The following is a 26,604-nucleotide window of genomic DNA, read 5'->3' as shown; positions in this document are numbered from 1 at the left end:
GGTATTTATGTATGTAAGCACAAAAATATTTAGGTAGAATTTTGGATTTGATAATAGGCAAATTTATTTCTTATTATCAGAATATAATCATTGTCATAATGTTTAATGCCAGTTATTAAAGAATTACATAAAGGTAAACATCAACTATGATTTTTGTTTATTAGTTTTTAATATTCCACATATGATATTTAAGGTAGCCCTTCTCTCCACCTGTCAGGCCACTTTGCTGACCAATAAAAATGGTCAAAGAATCTGAAAAGATAACCAAAACATAACCTCCAGGGCAGGTCAAGGCAAATGGTTTACTAATAAATTTAAGGGACAGATAATTGTCATGGTATAAAATCTTCTCAGAAAATGAAAATATATGGAACAACTCATTTTAGTAAGATATGTTAACATATTATCAAATAAATAATTTTCCCAAAACATTAATAAGTGCCTATGAGTACTCCAAATTCTAGGTCAGAGGTTCTAGGGGTACACATATGAATCAGATTCTTGCTTTCAAGGAGTTCACAGACTAGTCAGGGAAAACACATAAATTCAAATGCTGTAGTTAGTGAAATCTACTTACAGCAGTTTGGCAATCTACAGAATCTGAATGAACCTTCTAGCACAAACGCTGCATTATTATGGCCAGAAGAAAATAAGGAAAATCAAAGAAAAAAAATAAAAAATAAAAGGACAGTGAAATAACAACTGAAGGTGAGAGGTAAGCAAGCATCCACTCTAGGGTTGCAATGGAGAATAAATCTGTAAGGAGGCGAAGTAGAATATAAGCCTCTGCAACAAGTTGGGACACCCACAGGGCGCTAAAATGGTCACAGGTTGATAGCAGCATCCAGCCCAAAGGAGAAGAAAATGTTAATTTTCTGTGGAAGGCAGCAATGCTCAGTTAGCTCCTCAGGACTCCCACAGGTGATCCTTCAACCATATATTAGTTTAGAATATATATATGCCAAATAAATAAAGACACAAGTCTTCATGTGTTGTAGACCACCATGAATTGACTGTGTTTATCAGTTCATTCTGACTGCCAAATTATATCACACCGTAATTTATTCATCCAGTCTCTTGTCCATGTGCAGCTGGTTTGTTTTTGCTACTGTGAAGAGCTCTACCAAGAACTTGAGTGAACATGCACCATGTACGTAAGTGCTATCATTTCCCTCGGGTAAATATCCAGGAGTGGAATTGCTGGTTCAGCATAAATGTGAATCTATTTTCAAGTTCACAAGACAACGACAAAGTTTTGTTTCAAAAATAGTTGAATCACTTTACACTCCTACTAGTGTTACAAGAAATTCTGTGCAACACTTACTATTGTCATTTTAAAATTTTTTACCAATCTAGTGAATGAAAAATTGCATTGCACTGTGGTCTTGATTTGCAATTCCCTGATGACTCATCAAACTGAACATCTCTTTCTATGCTTATTGGCCATGTTTTTCCACTGTCTTTCGCTCATTTTTCTGTTGGCTTGTTTGGACTTGGTTTCAATTTATATCCAACTGTTTACCTGGTCCATCACATTATTCTCAGGCAACAGGACAAATTAAATATCCAACATTAGAAGGTTTCCCAAATACATCATGCCTAGAAATTACTCTGGCATTTGTTCACGCTGTTTGTTCCCCAAGCTTGCTGTGGCCTTCTTCCCCAAAGGGCCTTCAGCTCAGAACAAATGTTACCAGATCTTTGAAGACACCCCTAGGCCTGATAAAATTTGGTCTGTACACCAAGAGCATTTCATTCATGCCACTCCATTATAGCAAACCACATGTGTACCACATAGATGTCTTCCCCCTCCCTCGCTCTTTACTTGGAAAATAGAAGCTTCTTGATGGCTTATTTACCTCTGAATCTTCAAAAGTTAACAGTTCTTGGGACAAAAGAGGCATTAAATGTTCAAATTCAGAAGAGATTACTTTGCTACAGGATCTAATTTCAACAGCATTTCATTCACATTGTAAGAAAAGCCTTATAGAACAGTTTTAAATTAAGTTCTTTAACAAACGTGTAGGAAGGCATTTTATTAGTCAACTTCAGAAAATCTCAGTCAGTTCTAATGTCAGATACCTTGCATTCTCAAATCATGTGACCCAGTTTTGGTTTGGAAAATGATTACTTCAGGACTGGATACTACCATGGGACTCATACTCACAGACAAAAACAAAAAATTTCTCGTGTTCAAATAATTTGGTCATATTTTATAAAGTACATAAAACATGAACAAAAACAAAAAAGCTGTGCTACAAGGGAAAATAAAGTTCTACTAGACAGGTTCAAAAAAAATGAGGCCACCATCAAAAATATAAACAAAAAATTAATTCCAAATAACTTAAATACTTAAAGAATAAATATTTTAAATTATCATATGAATACTTATTTTCATGCTCCACTGCAGTCCCACCTTCATCCTCAATAATCTGATTCACACTAAATTGGGGATTTAATAGGTCCATTACCTATCTACTCAAATTCACTCATTCGCTCACTCAACAAATACAACGGCACAGAAGTGCGCCAGACCCTGCTGCTTCTTTTTAAGTAACTCAGGGGTTTTTTCACTTGAATTGAAGAAAGTTGAACTTATGGGACTGTCTCACTGCCCTAGAAATTTAATTAATACCAGCACCATGGATACACTTGAGTATGGAGTAGAAGAAAGCACTTAGAAGTGAAATGTCAGCAAATAGGGAAGGGAGCATCCCTGGCAGAGTCAGTAGCACATAAAGGTTAAGGTCAAAGGGTGCAGAATCCAACAGGGCTGGGTTCAAATCCTGGCTCAGTTCTGCCCCCCACCGCGTATCAGTTTCCTCATCTGTAAAATGGTAATTAATAATGAATAATTCGTAAATTTGCTGGGGAATCAAATGCAATCATGGAATACAACTTGTCCCGAAGTGTCTGATATTCAATAAATGATATGATGCCAGCCTCTGCTGAGGGAATACAAGAAATGCTTCCCTGGCTAGAGTACATATGAGATATACTGCTTAAATATATCGCTTAAAATGAGATACACATACATCGCTGCCAAGGCTGGGAAATTACCCCAAAGCCAATCCAGGCAACCACCTCTAGGAAGCTAAGTGATTTCACGATGTCTAGACAAGCCGGAGCTGGAGGAGATCAGTTAAGGTGCATGGGATCACACCGTATTTGGGGGCCTTAAGCCCCTTCCCCATTTCCCTCATATAAACAGGTTAGTTAGAGCCAGGAGTCCAGCGAGGCCTTTGAATGATTTCGGTTCCCGCCTCGCCCCGCTGGCCGCCCCTGCCTGCGGCATGCAGGTGGGGCCCCGTCTCCAGCTCCGCCGGCGACCCAGGAAAGCGCCCGCAAACGGACCGCTCCTTGCTCTCCCGAGAGGGATCACTGGGTAGGACTCCACGACTACACAGCTCTCTCGCCACACCCTTTTCACGGAACCCCTTAGAACCCAACTCACCTCCTCTCTCCTCTCCTCAGCCCCGCCCGCGATTCGGAAAACGACTTTTACTAGGAAGTGAGGGTTTATCTCCCGGCTGCTACTGGGCCACACGACCCTCTCTCCCGAGCAACAGCAGCGCATGGATGCTGGGCAGGACGCTGCCCTGCGCCCCGCCCACGCTGCCGGCAAATCCTGGATTCGCACCGCTAGGGGTTCGAGCACCGCCGCCGGGTACTCCGGCGTCGGGACGCTCACCTGTTCGGCGCGTCTATCTTTGTGCAGCTGACCCACGGGTAGCGCAGGGGCCGAGGGCTCAGGCCCAGCCTTGGACTTCGCCCACACGCGGCCACCCTGCATTCAGCGCCTGAGCTGGGTTACCCCTTACTCACAAAGTCAGTGAAAACATAAAATATTCACACCCGGCAGACTCCGGCGCGCCACACTAGGCCTGCACCTCGAGCTTTCCTATTGGACGCCGCGACATCGCGGTCTCAGAGACGGGGCGGGTCGCACCAGCGAGAACCGCCCCCTCTCACGCCTCCTATCCAATCGGAGGAGGATAGCCGGCTCACCCTATTTGCATACAAGCCATTCTATATATGCTCAGGGCCGGAAGCCTCCCCCGCTAAGAAGCGTCTACCATTTCCAAGACGTGGGTTTCGTAAGGTAGCGATGCCTTCTTTCCCCAAAAGGAATCCAAAGTCGGCAGTCTGGCTCTGAAACAGAGAGCAAGGTCACTACTGCCCTGCACCGCATTTCCCAGGCTACGTTCTAAGCGCGGACGCTGGGTTCCCCGCCCGAGCTCTGCTGCTCTCACCTCCCCAAGCCTCAAGCCTAACCCCAATTCACCCGCTGGAGCAGCTGCAACCTAAACGCTTCATTTGAAGCGCCTATCTGCACATTCACACGGCAGTTTAAGCACTACCAACTCTTTTCTTGACGTTTTGAGGGCCCTAAAAAGGGCCTTTTGGGATCTGGAGATAAGCCGCAGGCACACCTCAGCCGCCGAAGCCGTAGAGGGTGCGGCCCTGGCGTTTCAGTGCATACACCACATCCATGGCCGTGACCGTCTTGCGCTTGGCGTGCTCCGTGTAAGTCACCGCATCACGGATCACGTTCTCCAGGAACACTTTGAGCACCCCTCGGGTCTCCTCATAGATGAGGCCAGAGATGCGCTTCACACCACCACGGCGAGCCAGACGGCGAATAGCGGGCTTCGTAATACCCTGGATGTTGTCCCGTAAGACCTTCCGGTGGCGCTTAGCGCCTCCCTTACCCAGCCCTTTGCCACCTTTACCTCGGCCGGACATCTTTCACCACAACACGACTAAAGCCAAAAAGCAAGTTGCTGGTAGTTCTGTGAGCTGTGAATCTGGGCTTATAGTTCCTTCTAGCGGACCTGTTTGAAAACCTCAAGAAAGTGGGCGGAGCTATAGGCTCCAGGAGATTTCTTTCTTTCTTTTTTTTTTTTAATTCCCTCCCTGTAAAATTTCTTGTTTGCTTATTTGGGAAAGTTTTTCTTATTTTTGCCATGAAATTGAGGAAAGACTCGATAAAATTTATTTTGCCTTTTCTCAACGCTTAAAAAACGGTAGGCCAGATCCAATGCGCGCTGGGTTTCCCTTCTCTCTTTCCTCCACCATGTTCGCCCCTCTCTGTCTCTCTCTCTCTCTCTCTCTCCCTCGCGCGCGCGGGAATTCTAATTTTATACTTTTAAAACGGAATGCTTACTCTTATAATACCATTCTCAGACTAATGTGAAAATCAATAGGAACCAGGAATGCTTTACTACATGTTAAATTTAAAAGCAGTTGCTTTACACCTGTGGATCTTTTAAAGTCACTAGTTGGGGTAGAGAAAATCTTTTAATGGTTCTTTTTTTCTCTTTCGGGGGCCCCGTGGAGAAAGAACTAAAATTCTTTCAAAAAGTCTAACCTTACCCATTCCCCCCCAATCCCCCCAGACTCTTCCCTTGAAGATTCTTCTGCACAGTTGGCAGACTTTACTGCCTCCGCCGCCTCCAGCCGAAGCGCGTTTTTTGCTTTTCAATCAAATAACTATTTCTGTGATTATTCAGTTAAAATACTGTAATATTCTTATTTCATTAAAACCCGAGGTTCTCACTTAAAAATTAAAAGTTCTTGTAAAATAATGGATGCCATGATCGTGGCTTTAAATAGTAATTTATACTGCAAATCTCCAATTAGGAGGCTCTCCATTCTTTTCTTAAGAGAATCCCTGAGCAAAAACGAAACTTTTGAGTAGTGTCGCCCCTCTAGGAGATAGAACTGCCTGTCTTCCCAAAAGGGTTTACTGCGATAAAAGGCAGCAGTATTTAGAGGATGATTCATAACTCTTTCCCAGGTACTTAACACCTTGAGGACGAATATTTTAGTAAATTGTGCTCCCTGTCCCTAGTCCTGACGAACAAGCCTTTCCAGCAGGAAAGCTTTATGGTAAATATCTATATATACCTAAATGCTTATTATTTACCTATCCTTACCCATCTTCATAGCACAAAAAAGTTACTGTTATTGTTGTTAAAGAAGAATTAAAAGAGCCCTCAGAACACGGTCTGGATGGCTGGAAAAAAAAAAATCCTAAATAGTCAAATTGTACCACATAATTTTAATCCTTGACTCAAAGAATAAAAGTCTTGAAGAGTCAGGATTCTTGTAATGGTAAAATAGGTTGGCTTTTAAATATTTACTAAGAAATCAAGGTTAGAACATTTTCAAGTTAGAGATCTCTCTTGTTTACAAGAATAAAAAGTGTCCATAATAATATTAATAATCTGTCAAAAATTGGGGGCATACCCTGCGACCTCAAGTGCTAGAGGCATTTCTTGCTTCAGGCCTTGTACTTTAGACGGAGTAGCTCTCCTTCTGGATTTTTCTGTTTCTTACCATGATTTCTTAATTTTTTTTAAACTTTTTTTAAAAATTAACTTATTTTTGGCTGCATTGGGTCTTCGTTGCTGCGTGCAGGCTTTTATCTAGTTGTGGTGGGCAGGGGCTACTCTTTGTTGCCGTGAGCGGGCTTCTCATTGCAGTGGCTTCTTTTATTGCTGAGCATGGGCTCTAAGAGCACGGGCTTCAGTAGTTGTGGCATGCGGGCTCAGTAGTTGTGGCTTGCAGGCTCTAGAGCACAGGCTCCGTAGTTGTGGCACACGGGTTTAGTTGCTCTGTGGCATGTGGGATCTTCCCCGACCAGAGCTAGAACCTGTGTCTCCTGCATTGGCAGACAAATTCTCAAACACTACACCACTAGCGCCACTAGGAAAGCCCGGTTACTTAATTCTTAAGACGTTATTTTCCTGGGAGTGAGCGAAGACGTAGAAACCGCAGGATCCCGTGAGTTCAACACAACCCCTAAAGGCGGAGCACTCGGGCCCAGGGTACTCATATGGGAGGTTATGTAAATGAGGGTTAGCAGTTTTTCTTTTGATTGGAGCAAGGTGGAGAAGGCGGTCCTTCTGCCAGCGCTCTAATTGGGAGAAGAGCCTGCCTGCCATTGGTCACCGGAGCCGAGGTTGTTGCCTCGCCCAATGGGAAGGCGCTGCCTACTGTCAGCAAAGTGTTGGTGGAGGTAGTTCAGATGTGGTACGTCGCCCTCCCATTCTAGGAACTGGACTGCTGGGGTTTGTTTCATCTAGCTGGAGGTTTAGGCGAGAGACAAGCATGTCTGGTCGCGGAAAGCAGGGCGCCAAAGTGCGGGCAAAGGCCAAGTCCCGGTCCTCTCGCGCGGGCCTGCAGTTCCCCGTGGGCCGAGTGCACCGACTGCTGCGCAAAGGTAACTACGCAGAGCGAGTGGGAGCCGGGGCGCCGGTGTACCTGGCAGCGGTGTTGGAGTACCTGACGGCGGAGATCCTGGAGTTGGCTGGCAACGCCGCGCGGGACAACAAGAAGACCAGGATAATCCCTCGCCACCTGCAACTCGCCATCCGCAATGACGAGGAGCTAAACAAGCTGCTGGGGAAAGTGACCATCGCCCAGGGCGGCGTCCTACCCAACATCCAGGCCGTGCTGCTGCCCAAGAAGACGGAGAGTCAGAAGGCGAAGAGCAAGTGACCCTGACGCCGCCACAGGAGAGCTGGCTTCCCCAGCAAAGGCTCTTTCCATAGCCACCCCGCAGTGTTTTTGAATAAGGTTGATGTTATGGAGGGCCGGCGCGATCTAGTGGGGAGATGGGCGGCGAGGGTCGGGGGCCAATAAAGTCGGTGAAAGTTGTCTGGTCGAGAGAACTGTGTAATCGCGGGGGCCTGACGGGTGACCCAGGGGGCAACCGGGAGGCCTTTGGAGGAGGTACTGGTGGGTCGGCTTGAGCCACTTTATGGGCTGCTTTGGTCCGCAGGTCACCCTCAAGGCGGATAAGGGAGACCAGAAGGGACCCACTGGCCTGGAGGTGGGCAGAGTTGGGAACTCTCCCTCCTCGCCTGAAGGCGGAGGAGAGACAGAGTAGGTGCGAATGCGGCTGGGGGAATTATTTTTACGTTCCCTTCCCAGGGCCTTTGCTCCCCTGCCCTGTTTGGGCAGTTCAGGAACCTGTTCTAGGAGGCAGACGGTGGCTTCGAGCTGGTCTTGGGCAGGAAGTTGTCTCTCCGGCCATACTTTTCAAAAGGTAAAATAACTTGCCGTCTTGGAAGTGTGGCTCAGACGACACAGTGTCAACAGATTTTTCTTGGCCTGACAGCTGTTGTGTTTTCGGTATCAGATATTTTTATGTACACGCTTATGTTCACATTTCTTTAAAATGAAGGAAACATCCCGGAATATATGTAGTACGGAAGCATGAGTCACGAGGTTGGAAGTTTGTTCCCCTGACACTCATGTTGCAGAACAGTGCAGCACCTTTAGTCATGAGTTACATATGTTTATGAGCTTTAAAAATGATTTTCTCAAGTTTCTAGCTTCATAATGGTCTTATCTCCACCATATTAGATTCCTGTGGAAATGTAATTGGTTTGATTTTGCTTTATAACAACAAATCACCCTCTTGTCCCTTATGTTCTACCACTGGCCTGAAGTAATGACCTCATTCCAACAATGCCTACTGGGGTTGTGTTGCTTAATGGCACAGTAATGCTTTAATAAATATGTGAGATGTGAGAAAAGGCAAGGACAAATGATATAAATGCGGGGAGAAACACATTTCAGATCAGGAATTTGAAAGTTACACACTAGCAATCCTATTCTGTCCTTAATTGACCCTTCTCTACAAGCTTGGTCCTGGCCCTCATAGTCCACAAAAAAAGATCCCCGTTTAGATTTCACGTCTTCGGATTCATCTTTCCTGTGAGTCAGAGTTGAAGTCTTCTTGGAAAAAAAAAAAAAAAAGAGTATGTCTTCATCCTTGGTAGTATTGTAGTTGGCCCGTTTTCTCACATGGACTATCTTTATTTCTTCCCCAGTATTTATTGAGCATCTCTATATGCCATGCACAGTACTAGGTGATGGGTGATGGGGGTATAGCTGTAGATGAGACCAACTAGATTTTGACTCTCAAAGCTCACTTATTTGTTCAGTGTCCTGAAGACAGGACACTGAACAAATAAGTTACTATCAGAGAAAGAATTCCCCTTCAGCTTCCACTAGTACTTGTGTCTCTCTGTTGCTTGTGGAATGAATGTTGGGATTACTTCTCCCATGTGATCAAGATTGAAGGCCACACATACCCCTGTTAGGAGGCCTAAAGTAATGACCTCATTCCAACAATGCCTATTGGGGTTGTGTTGATTAATGGCACAGTAATGCTTTAATAAATATGTGAAATGTGAGAAAATACCAAGGGTATGTACCCAGGGCAGTTTCCAAGGTGTCCAGCTGTTTACTCCACTTACCACCTTCTATTCAGAAGGCTTCCTCATATGTAAAATAATAGTCATAATACCTATTTTGATGACTGAGATTGTTCCTTTGTTGCATGCCAGATATTAGATGCTCAGTAAATTGAAAGAAGTACCATTTTCTACAGGGATATAGACTTACCTTTATAGGTTAGGGAATAGGTAACTGTAGTTAATATGATTTTATTGTTTTTAATGCCCAATTATTAGGAATAGTTCTCATTGTTACCACTTTGTGGAGTGACGGGCAGTGGAGGAAAAAAAAGTGTATATCAGGTGCTGGTTTTGACATTTACGTCTTAATTTCCTAAAAAATTTGAGGCACGTGAAAGATTATTACCAAATGGTAAAGAAATTAGGATAAGACATTTATAAGAAAAACTTTTCTTTTCCCTCTAAAGATTCACAAGAGTCTAACCCTGTTACCTGAAGATAAAAACAGGCCAGATACAAGGTACAGTGATGACCTCATCCTCATGCTACCTTGACCACCACTGTCCCAAAGATTCTTAGGCTCCCATCCAATACTTCCCCTGCTGCAAGCTTCAGTCAGTCCCTCACCATTTCTGTTTTTGAGGGGTTTTTAAACCTGAATAGTTTATTGGCAGTTAAAAATGCATACCCCTTGCCAAATCAGTTCAGCCTGTGGATCTTTGATGCACAAACAGTTCTTGCTAATGTATGATTGTTAACTTAAAAGGCCAATATTTTTTCAAACACGAGACCCGATGGAAGAAGATTTAGGACAAAAACTGGTGGGACCTGAATTCTAGTCCTAAGTAGATTTCTAATCCATAGTTGTGCGTGTATACACACATGTGCTTTCCTGTGGAGATAAGCCATTCAGTGTGGCAAGCTGTGACTTGGCCAGGATTCGTTCATACTTTGTTTTTTCCTGCAGAGCCAGTCTTGCCTTTGTGTCCCTGAGAACTGGTCTGTTTAGTTTTGTCTTCCTGGAATCAACAGGTTTAGTCTGGCCCCATAATTGGTGATAAGTATGTGCAAACTCTTCACAAATCTCCTTCCGATGGTTGAAAGGTAATATACTATGGTGTTTAAGAACTTTTACTCTCTGGAATGAGACCTGGGCTCAAATCCACTCACCTCCTTAGTAGTTGGGTGATTTTGGAAATGTTACTCAATCTCTTTAAATCTCAGTTTCATCTATTAATTGGGCATAATAATAGTTACATCAGTGGATCTGGGGGAAGAGTTAATGAGATAATGTAAATGAAGGCACTGAGTTTCCCATATAGAAATGTGCTCAATGAATAGTAACCATTAGTATATGAAACTGGATTTAGAGCAAGTAGCAGTAGTCACGGGACCTATTGAAATTAGTAAACATCTGGCATTCTAGCAATTCTGTGACTTCTCATCTAGCGCACCATAAAACAAGCTTAATGGCTGCTTTACTAGCTATAAGACATCTACAACCCAGTCTATAACAGAAAAGAGAGTCGTAAATAGCGAAATGAACCTTGTGAACCTGAATTTGTATTTTTTCCTCCTTGAAGGACAACCTAGTTTGGAATTAGTAGCTTGTTAAATGCACCCACTCAGATTAAAAATGGAACCTGTTCGTTCAACAATTTATTGAGCATATGTTACATGTTACACCTATGATTGATAACTGGCTGTCAAGAAAAATGATTATCATATAATTAGAAAGATGATTATAATCTAGCAGGCTACACGTTAAGAAAGGGAGATGCTCAGGGTATTATAGTAACAGAGAAGAGGCACCTGTGTTTCTCGGCCTGGCGGGGGGAGAGTGGCACCTGAGATGGGTCTAGTGCAAGAGTGAGCCTGACACGACAGAGTGTTCTAGGCAGAGGGACAGCACGCACAAAAACATGGGGGTCAAAAGACAATGTACCTGCGGCCCGATGTGAGTGAATCCAGGGGAAAAGGTCTGGCCTGGAGATAAGAATCTGGGAGTCATGATTAACAATGGTCTTCATGGGTAAAATCATCCAGAGGGAATATAAATCTTGAGAACGGAAAGGTCTATAAGTGAATCTCTGATAGGGCGTGTGGGATCTGTGAGGTCTAATCTCCTGTCGAGGAAGAGCAGCCTTTCAGAAGATGACAGGACACAGACTGAAGGAGAGCGTCAAGGGATGGAGATTTTTCACAATTTGGATCGCTGTGCTCCCAGACACTTCCTAATTTGTCTTTATTTTGACATGTAAGTAGAATATGTTCTTTAAAAGTTATTACGTTGTCCTACCCAGGGAACGCTGGCAAGCTGGCTTACTTTACCAGTGGCACTGGAATGGAGATGCATTTTCCCCTTTGCATTTTCACATTGCATATACAGAAATTAGAGGGATATATATATATATATATATATATATATATATATATATATATATATCTCGTGACAGCAAAAACATTTTTTAAAATTTTATTTTTTATTTTTTTAAATTTAAAACATTTTTTGGCTGCGCCGAGCAGCATGTGGGATCTTAGTTCTCTGATCAGGGACTGAACCTGTGCCCCCTGCATTGTAAGTGTGGAGTCCTAACTCCTGGACTGCCAGGGAAGTCCAAAAACATTTTTTTAAAAAAGCCAAGAAGAATATTGGCAAAGAACCATTTGAGAATACATCTTTTGTTATCATCCCATTTATTTGAATACAGCTTTTTACATATTTTAATTTTAATCAATGTTTTAATTTTAAGTTTCAATTTTAAAGAACTTACAGAAATGGTGACAACTTTTTTTTTTTTGACTTATAGTTGATTTACAATGTTGTGTTAGAGCAACTTATTAATTCATAAAGCCAATGTAGGTATTTTAGAATGACTAAATCAGGAGAAATTCGACCCTGACAAACTTAGTTAATGTTTAAGTGTTTAGTTTCCCAAGAGAGGGAAATGGAGAGTAAGAGGAACAAAACAAAACAAAATGAAAAAAGAAAGGAAGCTGGCTGGCTTCAGGCAGATACGAAATTATCACTGTAAAGCTTTATTTTGTTTTCTCTACAGGGAGAGGAAAGAAAGTTTAGGTGTTGAAAAACACATTTTAACATATATATATACACAAAAAATGGTTAACAGTGGGTTTGGATAGTAACTGGGGTCTTTGATAATTTTATCAAGCCATGCAATTAAAAAGCCAGCACTGCCTAACTCCAAATTATGGAAACAAAGGAGGGATAAGCCCTACATTAAACAAAATTATCTTTCTTTTAGGCAAACCAGACAAGCAAAGTGCTCATAAGGGTTTACTTGCTTTCTGTTTTAAAGTACTTGTCAAATGAACTATCTTGTTCATGTCAAAAGCCCAGGGGTCCCAGATGTTCACACTATTACTGAGTTGAGAGTCCTGGTCCAAGTAATGAGCACTTTAGTTGAATCCATAGTTTTGTCTTTGCGCTTCAGCCAAAGACCACCAGGAACATACCTGTAGTTTAACAAGTTGGGTTTATTGTTCTTTGTAGCAGGGAGCACACATACTGGGGAGATGTGAGGTGTCTAATATATTAGAAAGGATTTGTTATAGGGCTCGGGTTTGTGTATAGGATATAGGTCTAGGGCTTTGCCCAGGATTCCATACTGTGTAGGGAACAGAGGTAAGTCTTTGATTTGGTAGCTTAATACAGCTAATCAGGTACAAGGAAGGAAGTGAGGCTAAAGCTGTAATAGGTGAAGATGCTAATGCATATGGGCCAACACAGGGGGCTGTTTGGTCATTTTTGTGGTTTGGACAATGCTTATGTTTTTGTGTTCATATATGATACAGAGATCTCTTGGTTTTGTTTTGATTTTTCACGGTGGAATGGTCTTGTGTGTTGTTGGTGTCATGTGAAATGGTTTATGTTCCACGTAATACCATGGTACAGCTATGTCAGGCCAACTCCTAGTAACGCCAGGATTTCAAGCTGTCATGGGCTGTTTTCCCCTCTCTCAATAGCTAAAGAAAAAAACGTGACCCTGAGAAGAGGACTTGCTGAGCAGCGGAGGTAGACAAAGACATCCAAGGCGAATGTTGGCAGTGCCCAAGCACCCCGCAAAAGAGGGAACCACTGTCTGTGGGTATTTCAGTCCCACATTCATGTACTTTAAACATCCAAATCCTCTGACACCACCCCCTTGCTTTCATGTTCATCAAGGAACTTTTTCTCTTGAATTTATCTTTTTGCGTGTCTTCACATAGGGTAAAAATGTCCTGGTATTTTTCACATGATAGTTCATGTATCAATATTTCTAATAATAAATTGTTTTAAATTTAAATTATATTTATATATACTTTATACATATATATAATTATACATAATTTTAATATATTTAAATGTATATGTTAAGTAAATACCGTGACCTCACTTTTCTCCCCTCTTCCAATCTCCTGCTTCCCATTGTCCGGCCCAAACAGAAACCAGTTATTCTGATTTGAACTTATGCCAGGAAAAAAAGCATTCAAACCAATAAAAATCTAGGCATTTATTTATAAGCTTGCTAAGTCTTGGTTTTCTCGTGCATAAAGGTGGGATAATAATATCTTTTCCTTATCATAAAGCATTTAGTGTCTAGTGTATGGTAAGAGCTCAATAAATTACTGCTATTGTTGTGATTATTACCTTATATTTTCTACTTCAATTTTCTCTCTCCCTTTTGTGTTCCCCTGTCTGTCAGTGTTTATGGTATATATCCCCTGCCTGCCTTCTAAACTTCACACTTCACCAGCCTACTTAAGATCGCCATAGGTTATCTCACTGGGGTCTCAACCTCAGCTGTTCCAAACTGGACCAATTCCCTTCATTCCACACCCTCCTCCCCCAGCCCACTACCTAGGTTTGAATTTCTGCTCCCCTAGTTGTGTAACTCTGGGAAAGTTATCTAATCATTCTTCACCTCAACAGACACATCTGTAAAATGTGTACTAGCTACCCCACAGGGTTGTAGTAAGGATTAAATAAATTAATGTAAAGCACTTCTGAAAATTCCTGGCACACAGTAACGTTCCATAAACGTCAGCTGCTGGAGTCATCTTTTTCCTGCTCTTAATCACCATCACCCTCAATAAGCCAGCTTCACAGCCTTTATTCGCTGACTAACGACACTGCCAGGCAACCAAAGCCCTAAGCTGGAGACCCCACGTTCTTGTTTCTCTTTCTGCCTCATCCCCTACATCAGATTGGTTATCCAGTCTTGTGCCTTCTCTCTCTGGAACAGACCTCTCGACTCCTCCCCTCGACCCTCCCGCGGTCGTCTGGCACTCTTCATCTTTCCCCTACAGTGGGGAAAGATGCATCTTCCCACCTGGGGTCTGTCACTTTGCAGCCAATCTGTCCCCTCCATCACAGCCATAGGTCTCATTCTGAAAAGCAAATGTCATTCTAACAAGCATGTATTTACCATGCGCCAAACACTATTCTGGGAGTTTTATAATATTAACACATTTGTTATCTGTATTCGGTGACTTCTCTCTCTTTTATATATTATTTATTCAACACATCTTCTATTGAATATTTTTTCAGGTGCTAAGTCAGCCAGGATCCTGTCAGGAAACAGATGGCATGCTCAAATGTGATTTTAGGACAGTTTAATGAAGGGACTGCTTATAGTGATGCAGGGAAGGCACATGGAAGGGCTGGCGACCACTGGGCTCCACCACTCTCGGCTGATGGAGTGAAGGGGTGTGGTCACCAGACCTGGTAGGAGAAGGTAGTGTGGAGGGGCCCGCATGGCAGGGAGAGTCAGGAAAAGCTAACCCAAGGCAACCATGCGGGGAGGGGCCGGGGGAGTAATTCCCATGACCTCACTTTCCTCCCTTCCTCCTCCTACACGGTGCTTATTACCCAGCCTAAATGGATGCCAAAAGGTAAGAAAACCCATTAAGGCAGTTTCTACAGTTCATCCTCCTTAGGGTCACAGAAGAGGGTGGAATCGTGTAAACGGGGGATCCGGAGGGGCGGACCCTTAGTTATACAAATATAACATGAGCAGGCAGCCACTGCTATGGGGAGGAATGTCACCGGACATTTCCTAGCACGACAAAGGTTATCCCACTGACAAAAACCCTTGATACACAGTGTTCTAGCAAGAGCAAACAGGACAGATGGAATCCCTGTGTTCCTGAAGCTTCCATAAAAGTAGACCTTAAAGGAAGTCTATAAAATTCATAGATTCCAGCCTATTCTTCTGCCGTGCTTTCATATATATGCCACTTGCCAGCCATACAAAAGTACTTCCTGTCTCTTCCAGCGGCAGCGGGGTAGGAGTGCAGGGAACTCACACCCACTTTTTGCCTTGGGGAGGAACTAGTTCATGCTTAAATCTCACTGCAAAGAAGGCTGGAAAACGTAAAAGAGCACATGGAATCTTTTAGTGAATACCACTGTCTCTGTCAGAGTTTCTGAGTATTTTTTGCTTACTTCCTAGTTCTTAGCTTTGTTCTATTTAACAAACCCCTAACATAGTCGGCCAGTCAATTGCAGTTCTCTTGAGACTTTTTTAAGAACAGAATGACACGCAGAAATTTTATCATCAGCTAATACACATGAGCTAACGGCCTAACCACCCGCCAGAAGGAGCTTGAGAAACATTCCATAGATTTTTGTTAAAGGAATTTGTGCCAGTAATTTTACAACTAGGTTGTGAAAGTGGAAGTAAAAAGACTGAATTTTCCTTATGCTCTCGTGTGCCGGTTATAAATGTATTGCCTCTGGTCTCCAAATTCCAACTTTATACGGGCTCTGTGGTAGAAGTTGGAGTTCCTCTGGGCCTGCCTTCCTTACAGAAGCGTGATGCTAGGCTCTGTGGGGAGAGGGCACTGAGGGCCTTTGCAGGAGGGAAGGATGACTCTTGCCGGCTCAGGCTGCTGCCCCGTTGTGGTGGGTCAGCAGTGAGGGGGCGAGGACACCGGGTGGCTTCTACTCCAGCCACGTGCCCAGAATGCACATTCCCTGCATGACCTCCAGCCCTGACTCGCCCTGGGGACCACCTTCCCACGGCCCTCCCTAGGGGGAAACCACACACGCTGGGCCTCCAGCCTTCAGAGGTGCCCTGACTCCCTCACAGGCCCACCTGTCCAGAGTTTCTGTCTCCTGGGTCCCTCCCCACGTGGCTGTGGAGTGTGACCGGCCACCTGCCTGTACGGCAGGTTTCACACTTCAGAGTCAGGGTTGAGTAGTTGTGGCAGAGACTCTAGTTCCCAAAGCCCCAAATATCTATGGAAAGTTTGCTGATCCCTGTTCTGGTCTATCAGTGGAAGCAAACACACAAAAATAAAAAGTAATAAACACAAAGCATCTTTTAAAACAACTTCTGTTGCTCTATTTGGTTTTTCTCCATAAAAATGGTACTTTCATCTTATTCTTTACTTCTTTATGTTAACCCTCAAGTTTTTAAAATGAACATGTGTTTTTATGGATAAACTCAGTACAAATATGGATTTAGAAATACCTCCTCCTGTGCTTTGGGTTACTCTGTAATAAGAATGGTCTTAGGAGCAAACGTTGGATTTGTACTCTGCCTGTATTTTAATTCCCTCCTCACACAAGTAAGCCAACAGCCATTATTTGAAGGTATGGGTTCGTTTTACAATAAGTCCCTAAATATGGCAACCTTTATCAACTCATTGAAGAAAGCCAGACCTTCATGAAAATAATATGGCCTTTTCATTTGTGGGTGGTACATTTCATGAAACCAGGCAAGATTTCAGAGCTATACTAATGTTCTTTTTTCCCCTCTCCCTGCCTGAACTTCGGCTGTCACCTTCCTTCTTTCTTTACCTCACTCCCCAGTTTATTGGGGTCAAGGTTGCTGGGTGCAATGATAATGAATAATGTAGTTAATTGTGTTCTTCTTTGGACTCTAATTTTTCTTGAGATTCAATGGATATAAACACTACTGGGTTCTAATTTTCCTCACAAAATATTGTTACAAAAAGTCCTGAAAACATTTTTTGCACTTCATAGCATTTTTAAAGTGTTAATTTTCCTGCATATCAGTTATTTATCTCCTGCACATGTGGTATAATTCTTACTAAATATGGATTCATTATGGTAAATGACAATAGAAAACATCTTATTTTTAGACTTCAGACGGCTAAAAAGGGGAAATACTCTGAATAGGATAACAGATCAAGGAAAAACATGTATTTGGGGAGCCATGGTTTTTTTCTTTGAAAACTTTTTTTCTCTAAGGAAAATGTTTTCTCTATTTGGTTGCAGCATCATTAAGGTAATCCGTTGATACTTAGTATTTTTAAATGTTCAGAGAAAACATTTTCATTTTTAAAAAATAACTATAAAAAGGTAACATATAAATATTATAAAGGTCTGATGGGTATGTCTTCGCCAGCTCATGGCACATGCAGACCTCAGAATCTTTTTTTCCAGATTGTTTATTAGCGCAGGTTTAAAAAAAGAAATTCTTTTAAAAAATTAGCATTGGTAAATACTGTATTCAAAGTGTGAGACAGAAGTAACATAGACATTGATGTTTATCTCCTGAAATTTCCATAAGAGCCATGATAGTAGAGACCTCATCTGATTTTCTTACTACTGCTTTCCTAGCACCTAGCTCACAGCAGGTGCTCAATCACAATCTGTGGAATAAATAGTTTGTACTCCCTCACGCCTCCCAAAACCCTCAGGTACCTCATACCGTCAATTACCCTCTCATTCTCCAACCTCTCTCTCTGCTGGCTATTGACCCTCAGCAAAACAAACAGGCCAGTTAAGGAAAACCCCTCCGCTCACCCAGTCCTGGCCACTTGCCCTGTCCTCCCTACTCTTCCTTCACATCCAACTACAAGGCCTTCGTAGAGACAAAAGAACTGGAGTAGGTAGTTATTTTGGTCTCACAGAAGTCCCAGCTCCCACCTTTACCAAAAGTCCTTATTTCCAGGAATGTAAAGAAGAGCTTCCCCACAGCTCATGTATACCTTCCTGAACCCAGGACCTGGATGTGTAAAGTTATCTACAGCTTTGCTCAGGAACAGCTTTGAGCTCCAGAAGTCCTGTCATAAGGCCTGTCCTCCAAACTGATTCTGGCTGAGGAACATTCCCAGGTATTAGACCTGCTCCAGTTTGCGTTCAGGACAAAACAGAAACGTGCAGTTCTACATGGGGTGGTGACTGTGGCATCTTCTGTGATCCAAAGAATGACTTGAATGCAGTAAAAAGTAGTTTAATACTAAAAAATGTCTCCCAGCTAAATATAAATAGGGAGATATTTTAATAAGGAGCACAAACTAGAATATGCAAAATGAGAATTGCAACTAGACCTTAGATGTCACCTCGGGCTTTATGCTGATTCCATGCCATGTGGTGATCCTTAATTCACACTTTATAGTACCTTAAAGGAATTTCAAAATGATGTTAAAGAGCAATTAATGTGTAATAAAGTGATACTTGGATAAAGAAATGGTAATATTTATCCATATACCTGACTGAAGATTTATATCAGGCTTACATTTCATAGCAGTGATCTAACCAGAACAAACATTTTTATAAAACCATGATGTAAATGACAAATGCCTACCCAGAATCTCCCTAGAATCAGAACCACTGATTCTCCTTTCTTGCAGTTGCAGCTAACACATGGAATGTGCCAGATTTTACCAGCTAAAAGAGTTTTCAGAAGATAAAACTAGCAATATTAGGAAATGACTTGTATGATAAACTATTATATACACAGCTTCCTTAATGAGAAACAGAAATCTCACCAAGAAAAAACACAAATTTCAAGCAAGAACACTGTTGCACACCAAATACCAAGGAGTAATTGTTTATGCTTAGATTAAAATATTGATTTGATGATGTAATTGTGTTCCACCTTTGCATCTAAACAAAGATTCGATTCACCTGCTGACCCACATTGATTATACTAAAAAATAATAATAATAATTCCAAAGCGGTCTATAGACCGCTTTGGCAGGATTTGCTTTCATCTGAAAGAATAAATAACTTCCAAAAGTCACATACACAAAAGATCTCAGAATAAAAATTTAAAATCCATCAAAGAAATCAGTTGTAAAAAAATAAAAGGCTTATTGTATTACTGTACTACCTTTTTAGGATAGCACCAATTTTCAATGGTATGGGATTCACACGAAAGGCATTTAAGATACAATGGAGAGGGCAGAGTCAAGATGGCGGACCAGGAGGACGCAGAATTCGTGTCTCCGCGCAACCAGGGCGCCTACCAGGCACCGATGGGGAACCACGGACACCTAGGGGACGGGAGGAACCCCCAGTGACTGGGTAGGATGTGGGGTGTGGGGAGAGTGAAGGGGGAGGAGAAGTGGAGGTGGGACGGGACTGGCCCCCTGAGGGGCGGCTGGCGGAGGGGAAGGGATCCCACGCCCAAAGGGAGATATTGGGGGACCATTGGGAGGGCAGAGGAGCAAAAGGGAGCATGGCCAGGTTTCCCCTGCCCACTTGGGCCCGCAGGAACCTGCTGAGATCCTGGGCCTGATCCTCTGCCCACCGAGGCCCCCTCCAGCCACGCGGGTCCTGAGGGAGTGGGAGGGAGGGAAGGGGGAGCAAAAGTAAAGGCCGGACCTCCGGGACCAGCACCCCTGAAGGGCGGCTGGGGGAGGGGAGGAGTTCCTACACCCAGTGGGACCCACCCATGGTTAGAGGTCCAGTGGGGACAGGGGAGACCCTGGGAGAGGCGGAGGGGTAGGGGCACAGAGGAACAGAAGGGAACGTGGGCAGTGCTTTCCCTGACCACTTAGGCACCAGGGAGGCTGTTGGGCTCCTGGGCCTAATCCTCTGCCCTCAGAGCCTCCCTCCTGGGGTGCAGAACCCAAGGCCCGCCCCTATGCCCCCACCCAGGGCCCCACCTCTACACTCGGAGACCCCCTGTGAGACCCCTGCCAGCACGCTGGGCCTAAACCCCACCCACACAACCCCACCCAGGGCCTTCCCTGCAAGCTCTGGAACTCCACATGCCAGAGGCCCCCCCTTTGGACATGCTGCCTCTCCCCTTCCACGCAGGTCCTAAGCAGAGGCCCTGCCCCACGCTCAAATGTCACCCCACCCCGACACGCCTAGGTCCTGCCCCACCCTAAACCTCAACCCTGCCTAAGTTCCACTCCCACCTAAGCTCCGCCCCCATAGCCAAGGCTTTTTTTTTTTCCACTTTTAGATTGGGATTCTGTTTTAACTTGTTGATTTATTGTTGTTGGTTCTTTTATATTTTTATATAAATTGTTTCCCCCCCCCCCTTTTTTTTCTTTTTTCTGTTGTGGTTTTATTTTACCTTATTGCAGTTGTTTCAATTATGTTTTTATATTTCCTAATATATTTTTTATCATTCTAATTTTATTTTGTTTTTTATTCTTTGATATTGTACTGCTCCTTTTTTTCTTTTTTCTTTCTGCCACGCCATGCAGCTTGTGGGATCTTGGTTCCCAGGCTGGAGGTTGGTCCTGAGCTCCTGTGGTGGGAGCTCTAAGTCCAAACCACTGGACTAACAGAGAACCTCAGACCCCAGGGAATATTAATTGGAGTGAGGCCTCCTGAAGGTCCTAATCTCAGCACCAAGACCTGGCTCTATCCAACAGCCTGCAAACTCCAGTGCTGGATGCCTCAGGCCAAACAACCAGTAAGACAGGAATACAGCCCCACCCATCAAAAAAAAAAAAAAAAAAAAAAAGACAAGAAAATATGTTACAGACGAAGGAGCAAGGTAAAAACCTACAAGACCAAATAAATGAAGATGAAATAGGCAAACTTCCTGAAAAAGAAGTCAGAGTAATGATAGTAAAGATGATCCAAAAATCTCGGAAACAGAATGGAGAAAATACAAGGAACATTTAACAAGGTTCTAGAAGAAATAAAGAGCAAACAAACAGTGATGAACAACACAATAACTGAAATTAAAAATACTCTAGAAGGAATCAATAGCAGAATAACTGAGGCAGAAGAACGGATAAGTGAACTGGAAGATAAAATGGTGGAAATAACTGCCAGGGAGCAAAATAAAGAAAAAAGAATGAAAAGAATTGAGGACAGTCTCAAAGACCTCTGGGACAACCTTAAATGCAACAACATTCGCATTTTAGGGGTCCCAGAAGGAGAAGAGAGAGAGAAAGGACCAGAGAAAATATTTCAAGAGATTATAGTCGAAAACTTCCCTAACATGGGAAAGGAAATAGTCAATCAAATCCAGGAAGTGCAGAGAGTCCCATACAGGAAAAAATCCAAAGAGAAACATGCCGAGACACATATTAATCAAACTATCAAAAAATAAATACAAAGAAAGAATATTAAAAGCAGCAAGGGAAAAGCAACAACTAACATACAAGGGAATCCCCATAAGGTTAACAGCTGATCTTTCAGCAGAAACTCTGCAAGCCAGAAGGGAGTGGCAGGACATATTTACAGTGATGAAAGGGAAAAACCTACAACCAAGATTACTCTACCCAGCAAGGATCTCATTCAGATTTGACAGAGAAACTAAAACCTTTACAGACAAGCAAAAGCTAAGAGCATTCAGCACCACCAAACCAGCTTTATAACAAATGCTAAAGGAACTGCTCTAGGCAGGAAACACAAGAGAAGGAAAAGACCTACAATAACAAACCCAAAACAATTGAGAAAATGGTAATAGGAACATACATATCGATAATTACCTTAAATGTAAATGGATTAAATGCTCTAACCAAAAGACACAGATTGGCTGAATGGATACAAAACCAAGACCCATATATATGCTGTCTACAAGAGACCTACTTCAGACCTAGGGACACAAACAGACTGAAAGCAAGGGGTTAGAAAAAGATATTCCATGCAAATGGAAATCAAAAGAAACCTGGAGTAGCAATTCTCATATCAGACAAAATAGACTTTAAAATAAAGACTATTACAAGAGACAAAGAAGGACACTACATAATGATCAAGGGATCAATCCAAGAAGAAGATATAATAATTGTAAATATTTAAGCACCCAACATAGCAGCACCTCAATACATAAGGCAAATGCTAAGAGCCATAAAAGGGGAAATCGACAGTAACACAATAATAGTAGGGGACTTTAACACCCCACTTTCACCAATGGACAGATCAACCAAAATGAAAATAAATAAGGAAACACAAGCTTTAAATGACACATTAAACAAGATGGACTTAATTGATATTTATAGGAGATTCTATCCAAAAACAACAGAATACACTTTCTTCTCAAGTGCTAATGGAACATTCTCCAGGATAGACCATATCTTGGGTCACAAATCAAGCCTTGGTAAATTTAAGAAAATTGAAATTGTATCAAGTATCTTTTCTGACCACAACCCTATGAGACTAGATATCAATTACAGGAAAAAAACTAAAAAATACAAACACACGGAGGCTAAACAATACGCTACTAAATAACCAACAGATCACTGAAGAAATCAAAGAGGAAATAGAAAAATACCTAGAAACAAATGACAATGAAAACATGATGATGCAAAACCTATGGGATGCAGCAAAAGTGGTTCTAAGAGGGAACTTTATAGCAATACAACCCTATCTCAAGAAACAAGAAAAATCTCAAATAAACAACCTAACCTTACACCTAAAGCAATTAGAGAAAGAAGAACAAAAAACCCCCAAAATTAGCAGAAGGAAAGAAATCATAAAGATCAGATCAGAAATAAATGAAAAAGAAATGAAGGAAACAACAGCAAAGATCAATAAAACTATAAGTCCATTCTTTGAGAAGTAAACAAAATTGATAAACCATTAGCCAGACTCATCAAGAAAAAAAAGGAGAAGACTCAAATCAATAGAATTAGAAATGAAAAAGGAGAAGTAACAACTGACACTGCAGAAATACAAAGAATCATGAGAGATTACAACAAGCAACTATATGCCAATAAAATAGACAACCTGGAAGAAATGGACAAATCCTTAGAAAAGTACAACCTTCCAAGACCAAACCAGGAAGAAATAGAAAATATAAATAGACCAATCACAAGCACTGAAATTGAAACTGTGATTACAAATCTTCCAACAAACAAAAGCCCAGGACCAGATGGCTTCACACGCAAATTCTATCAAACATTTAGAGAAGAGCTAACACCTATCCTTATCAAACTCTTCCAAAATATAGTAGAGGAAAGAACACTCCCAAACTCATTCTACGAAGCCACCATCACCCTGATACCAAAACCAGACAAAGATGTCACAAAAAAAGAAAACTACAGGCCAATATCACTGATGAACATAGATGCAAAAATCCTCAACAAAATACTAGCAAACAGAATCCAGTAGCACATTAAACGGATCATACACCATGATCAAGTGGGGTTTATCCCAGGAATGCAAGGATTCTTCAGTATATGCAAATCAATCAATGTGATACACCATATTAACAAATTGAAAGATAAAAACCATATGATCATCTCAAAAGATGCAGAAAAAGCTTTTGACAAAATTCAACACCCATTTATGATGAAAACTCTCGAGAAAGTAGGCATAGAGGAACCTACCTCAACATAATAAAGGCCATATATGACAAACCCACAGCCAACATCATTCTCAATGGTGATAAACTGAAACCATTTTCTCTAAAATCAGGAACAAGACAAGGTTGCCCACTCTCACCACTGTTATTCAACATAGTTTTGGAAGTTTTAGCCACAGCAATCAGAGAAGGAAAAGAAATAAAAGGAATCCAAATCGGAAAAGAAGTAAAACTGTCACTGTTTGCAGATGACATGATACTATACATAGAGAATCCTAAAGATGCTACCAGAAAACTACTAGAGCTAATCAATGAATTTGGTAGAGTAGCAGGATACAACATTAATGTACAGAAATCTCTTGCATTCCTATACACTAATGATGAAAAATCTGAAAGAGAAATTAAGCAAACACTCCCATTTATCACTGCAACAAAAAGAATAAAATACCTAGGAATAAACCTAAGGAGATAAAAAACCTGTATGCAGAAAACCATAAGACACTGATGAAAGAAACTAAAGATGATACAAACAGATGGAGAGATATACTAGGTTCTTGGATTGGAAGAATCAACATTGTGAAAATGACTATACTACCCAAGCAATCTACAGATTCAGTGAAATTCCTATCAAACTACCAATGGCATTTTTCACAGAACTAGAACAAAAAATTTCACCATTTGTATGGAAACACAAAAGACCCTGAATAGCCAAAGCAATCTTGAGAAAGAAAAACGGAGCTGGAGGAATCAGGCTCCCTGACTTCAGACTATACTACAAAGCTACAGTAATCAAAACAGTATGGTACTGGCACAAAAACAGAAATATAGATCAATGGAACAGGATAGAAAGCCCAGAGATAAACCCATGCACATATGGTCACCTTATCTTTGATCAAAGAGGCAAGAGTATACAATGGAGAAAAGAGATCCTCTTCAGTAAGTGGTGCTGGGAAAACTGGACAGCTACATGTAAAAGAATGAAATTAGAACACTTCCTAACACCGCACACAAAAATAAATTCAAAATGGATTAAAGACCTAAATGTAAGGCCAGACACTATAAAACTCTTAGTGGAAAACATAGGCAGAACACACTTTGACATAAATCACAGCAAGATCTTTTTTGACCACCTCCTAGAGAAATGGAAATAAAAACAAAAATAAGCATATGGGACCTAAAACTTAAAAGCTTTTACACAACAAAGGAAACCATAAACATGATGAAAAGACAACCCTCAGAATGGGAGAAAATATTTGCAGATGAAGCAATTGACAAAGGATTAATCTCCAAAATATACAAGCAGCTCATGCAGCTCAATATCAAAAAAACAAACAACCCAATCCAAAAATGGGCAGAAGACCTAAATAGACATTTCTCCAAAGAAGACATACAGATTGCCAACAAACACATGAAAGGATGCTCAACATCACTAATCATTAGAGAAATGCAAATCAAAACCACAATGAGGTATCACCTCACACTGGTCAGAATGCCCATCACCAAAAAATCTACACTTAATGCTGGAGAGGGTGTGGAGAAAAGGGAAACCTCTTGCACTGTTGGTGGGAATGTAAATTGATACAGCCACTATGGAGAACATATGGAGATTCCTTAAAAAACTAAAAATAGAACTACCATATGACCCAGCAATCCCACTACTGGGCATATTCCGTGAGAAAACCATAATTCAAAGAGTCATGTACCACAATGTTCATTGCAGCACTATTTACAATAGCCAGGACATGGAAGCAACCTGTGTCCATCAACAGATGAATGGATAAAGATGTGGCACATATATACAGTGGAATATTATTCAGCCATAAAAAGAAACGAAATTGAGTCACTTGTAGGGAGGTGGATGGACCTAGTCTGTCATACAGAGTGAAGTAAGTCAGAAAGAGAAAAACAAATACCGTATGCTAACACATATATATGGAATCTAAAAAAAACCACAAAAGGTTCTCACGAACCTAGGGGCAAAACAGGAAAAAAGATGCAGACGTAGAGAATGGAGTTGAGGACATGGGGCGTGGGAAGGATAAGCTGGGACAAAGTGAGAGAGTAGCATTGACATATACACACTACCAAATGTAAAACAGATTGCTAGTGGGAAGCAGCTGCATAGCACAGGGAGATCAGCTCGGTGCTTTGTGACCACCTAGAGGGGTGGGATAGGGAGGGTGGGAGGGAGATGCAAGGGGGAGGGGATATGGGGATATATGTATGCGTATGGCTGATTCACTTTGTTATACAGCGGAAACTAGCACAACATTGTGAAGCAATTATACTCCAATAATGATGTTAAAAAAAAATAAACAAAAGAATTGACACTATATATTAGAAGCTAAAATCAATAAAAGCAAAAAACTGGGGTGGATACTAACTGGACAAAAAAAAAAAAGAAAAAAAGATACAATGCGAAAGTAAGACCAGGTATGTCTAGCCTAAACGCAATGCATAGATTGTCTCACTGTGTGTATACATATGGTGTGTGTCTTTGTGTATGAAATACACACTATGGTGCCTGGATAAATCACACGAGCCCTTTAGTTCCAATACCTTCCTCTGTAAAATGGGGAAAATACCTCCCCAGGATTACTGGATAGGTATTAGTTATTACAACACTTTGTAAAGAAAGTATCAATGCAAATTAAAAGTGTTAAGCATTCTCATTCATTTTCTATGCTTCTAATAATAAAGGCTCATATAAATGACAAATGCAAAAAAGAAAAAGTAGCAGCCTTTTCTGGCTATCTGATAGTTTAGAAATGATTTAAAAGAACCTTTTGCCATTCACTAGTATCAGTTCACAGAGCTCTGGAGAAGAAAGTAATCTTTGAGAAGAAGACTCATCTTTTTAACAATATATAAACCCTCTCAATTTCTCCAAAGCCAATATATAATAAACCTAA

The 26,604-nt window shown here is 41.7% G+C and overlaps 3 protein-coding genes across 8 annotated transcripts in view; 1 reads left to right on the top strand and 2 right to left on the bottom strand.

Moving 5' to 3' along the window:
• Positions 1-3,888, bottom strand: part of GUCY2C (guanylate cyclase 2C) — a 114,095-nt gene extending 110,207 nt beyond the window's left edge. For 5 of the 6 annotated variants that reach the window (XM_057557632.1, XM_057557637.1, XM_057557634.1 and 2 more), the window contains exon 1: positions 3,692-3,888. The gene's annotated coding sequence lies outside the window, so the exon portion shown is untranslated. Of the gene's footprint in view, positions 1-3,454; positions 3,662-3,691 lie in introns of those variants that run through there. The other variant, XM_057557633.1, reaches the window with a different exon arrangement.
• A 546-nt stretch (positions 3,889-4,434) lies between these two features.
• LOC102997494 (histone H4) lies at positions 4,435-4,746 on the bottom strand. Its single transcript, XM_007196038.2, has one exon. The coding sequence runs from the start codon at positions 4,744-4,746 to the stop codon at positions 4,435-4,437; it is 312 nt and encodes a 103-aa protein (XP_007196100.1).
• Positions 4,747-7,006: 2,260 nt separating this feature from the next.
• Positions 7,007-7,665, top strand: LOC102997204 (histone H2A.J). Its single transcript, XM_007196037.3, has one exon. It carries the CDS (start codon positions 7,117-7,119, stop codon positions 7,504-7,506), a length of 390 nt encoding a protein of 129 aa, XP_007196099.1. The 5' UTR covers positions 7,007-7,116; the 3' UTR covers positions 7,507-7,665.
• Positions 7,666-26,604: the final 18,939 nt, after the last annotated feature.

This window comes from Balaenoptera acutorostrata, chromosome 11 (assembly GCF_949987535.1).
Source record: "Balaenoptera acutorostrata chromosome 11, mBalAcu1.1, whole genome shotgun sequence".
NCBI classification, from domain to species: domain Eukaryota; kingdom Metazoa; phylum Chordata; class Mammalia; order Artiodactyla; family Balaenopteridae; genus Balaenoptera; species Balaenoptera acutorostrata.
Note: the sequence above shows the minus strand (reverse complement) of the source record. Positions and strands in the feature narration are given on the sequence as shown.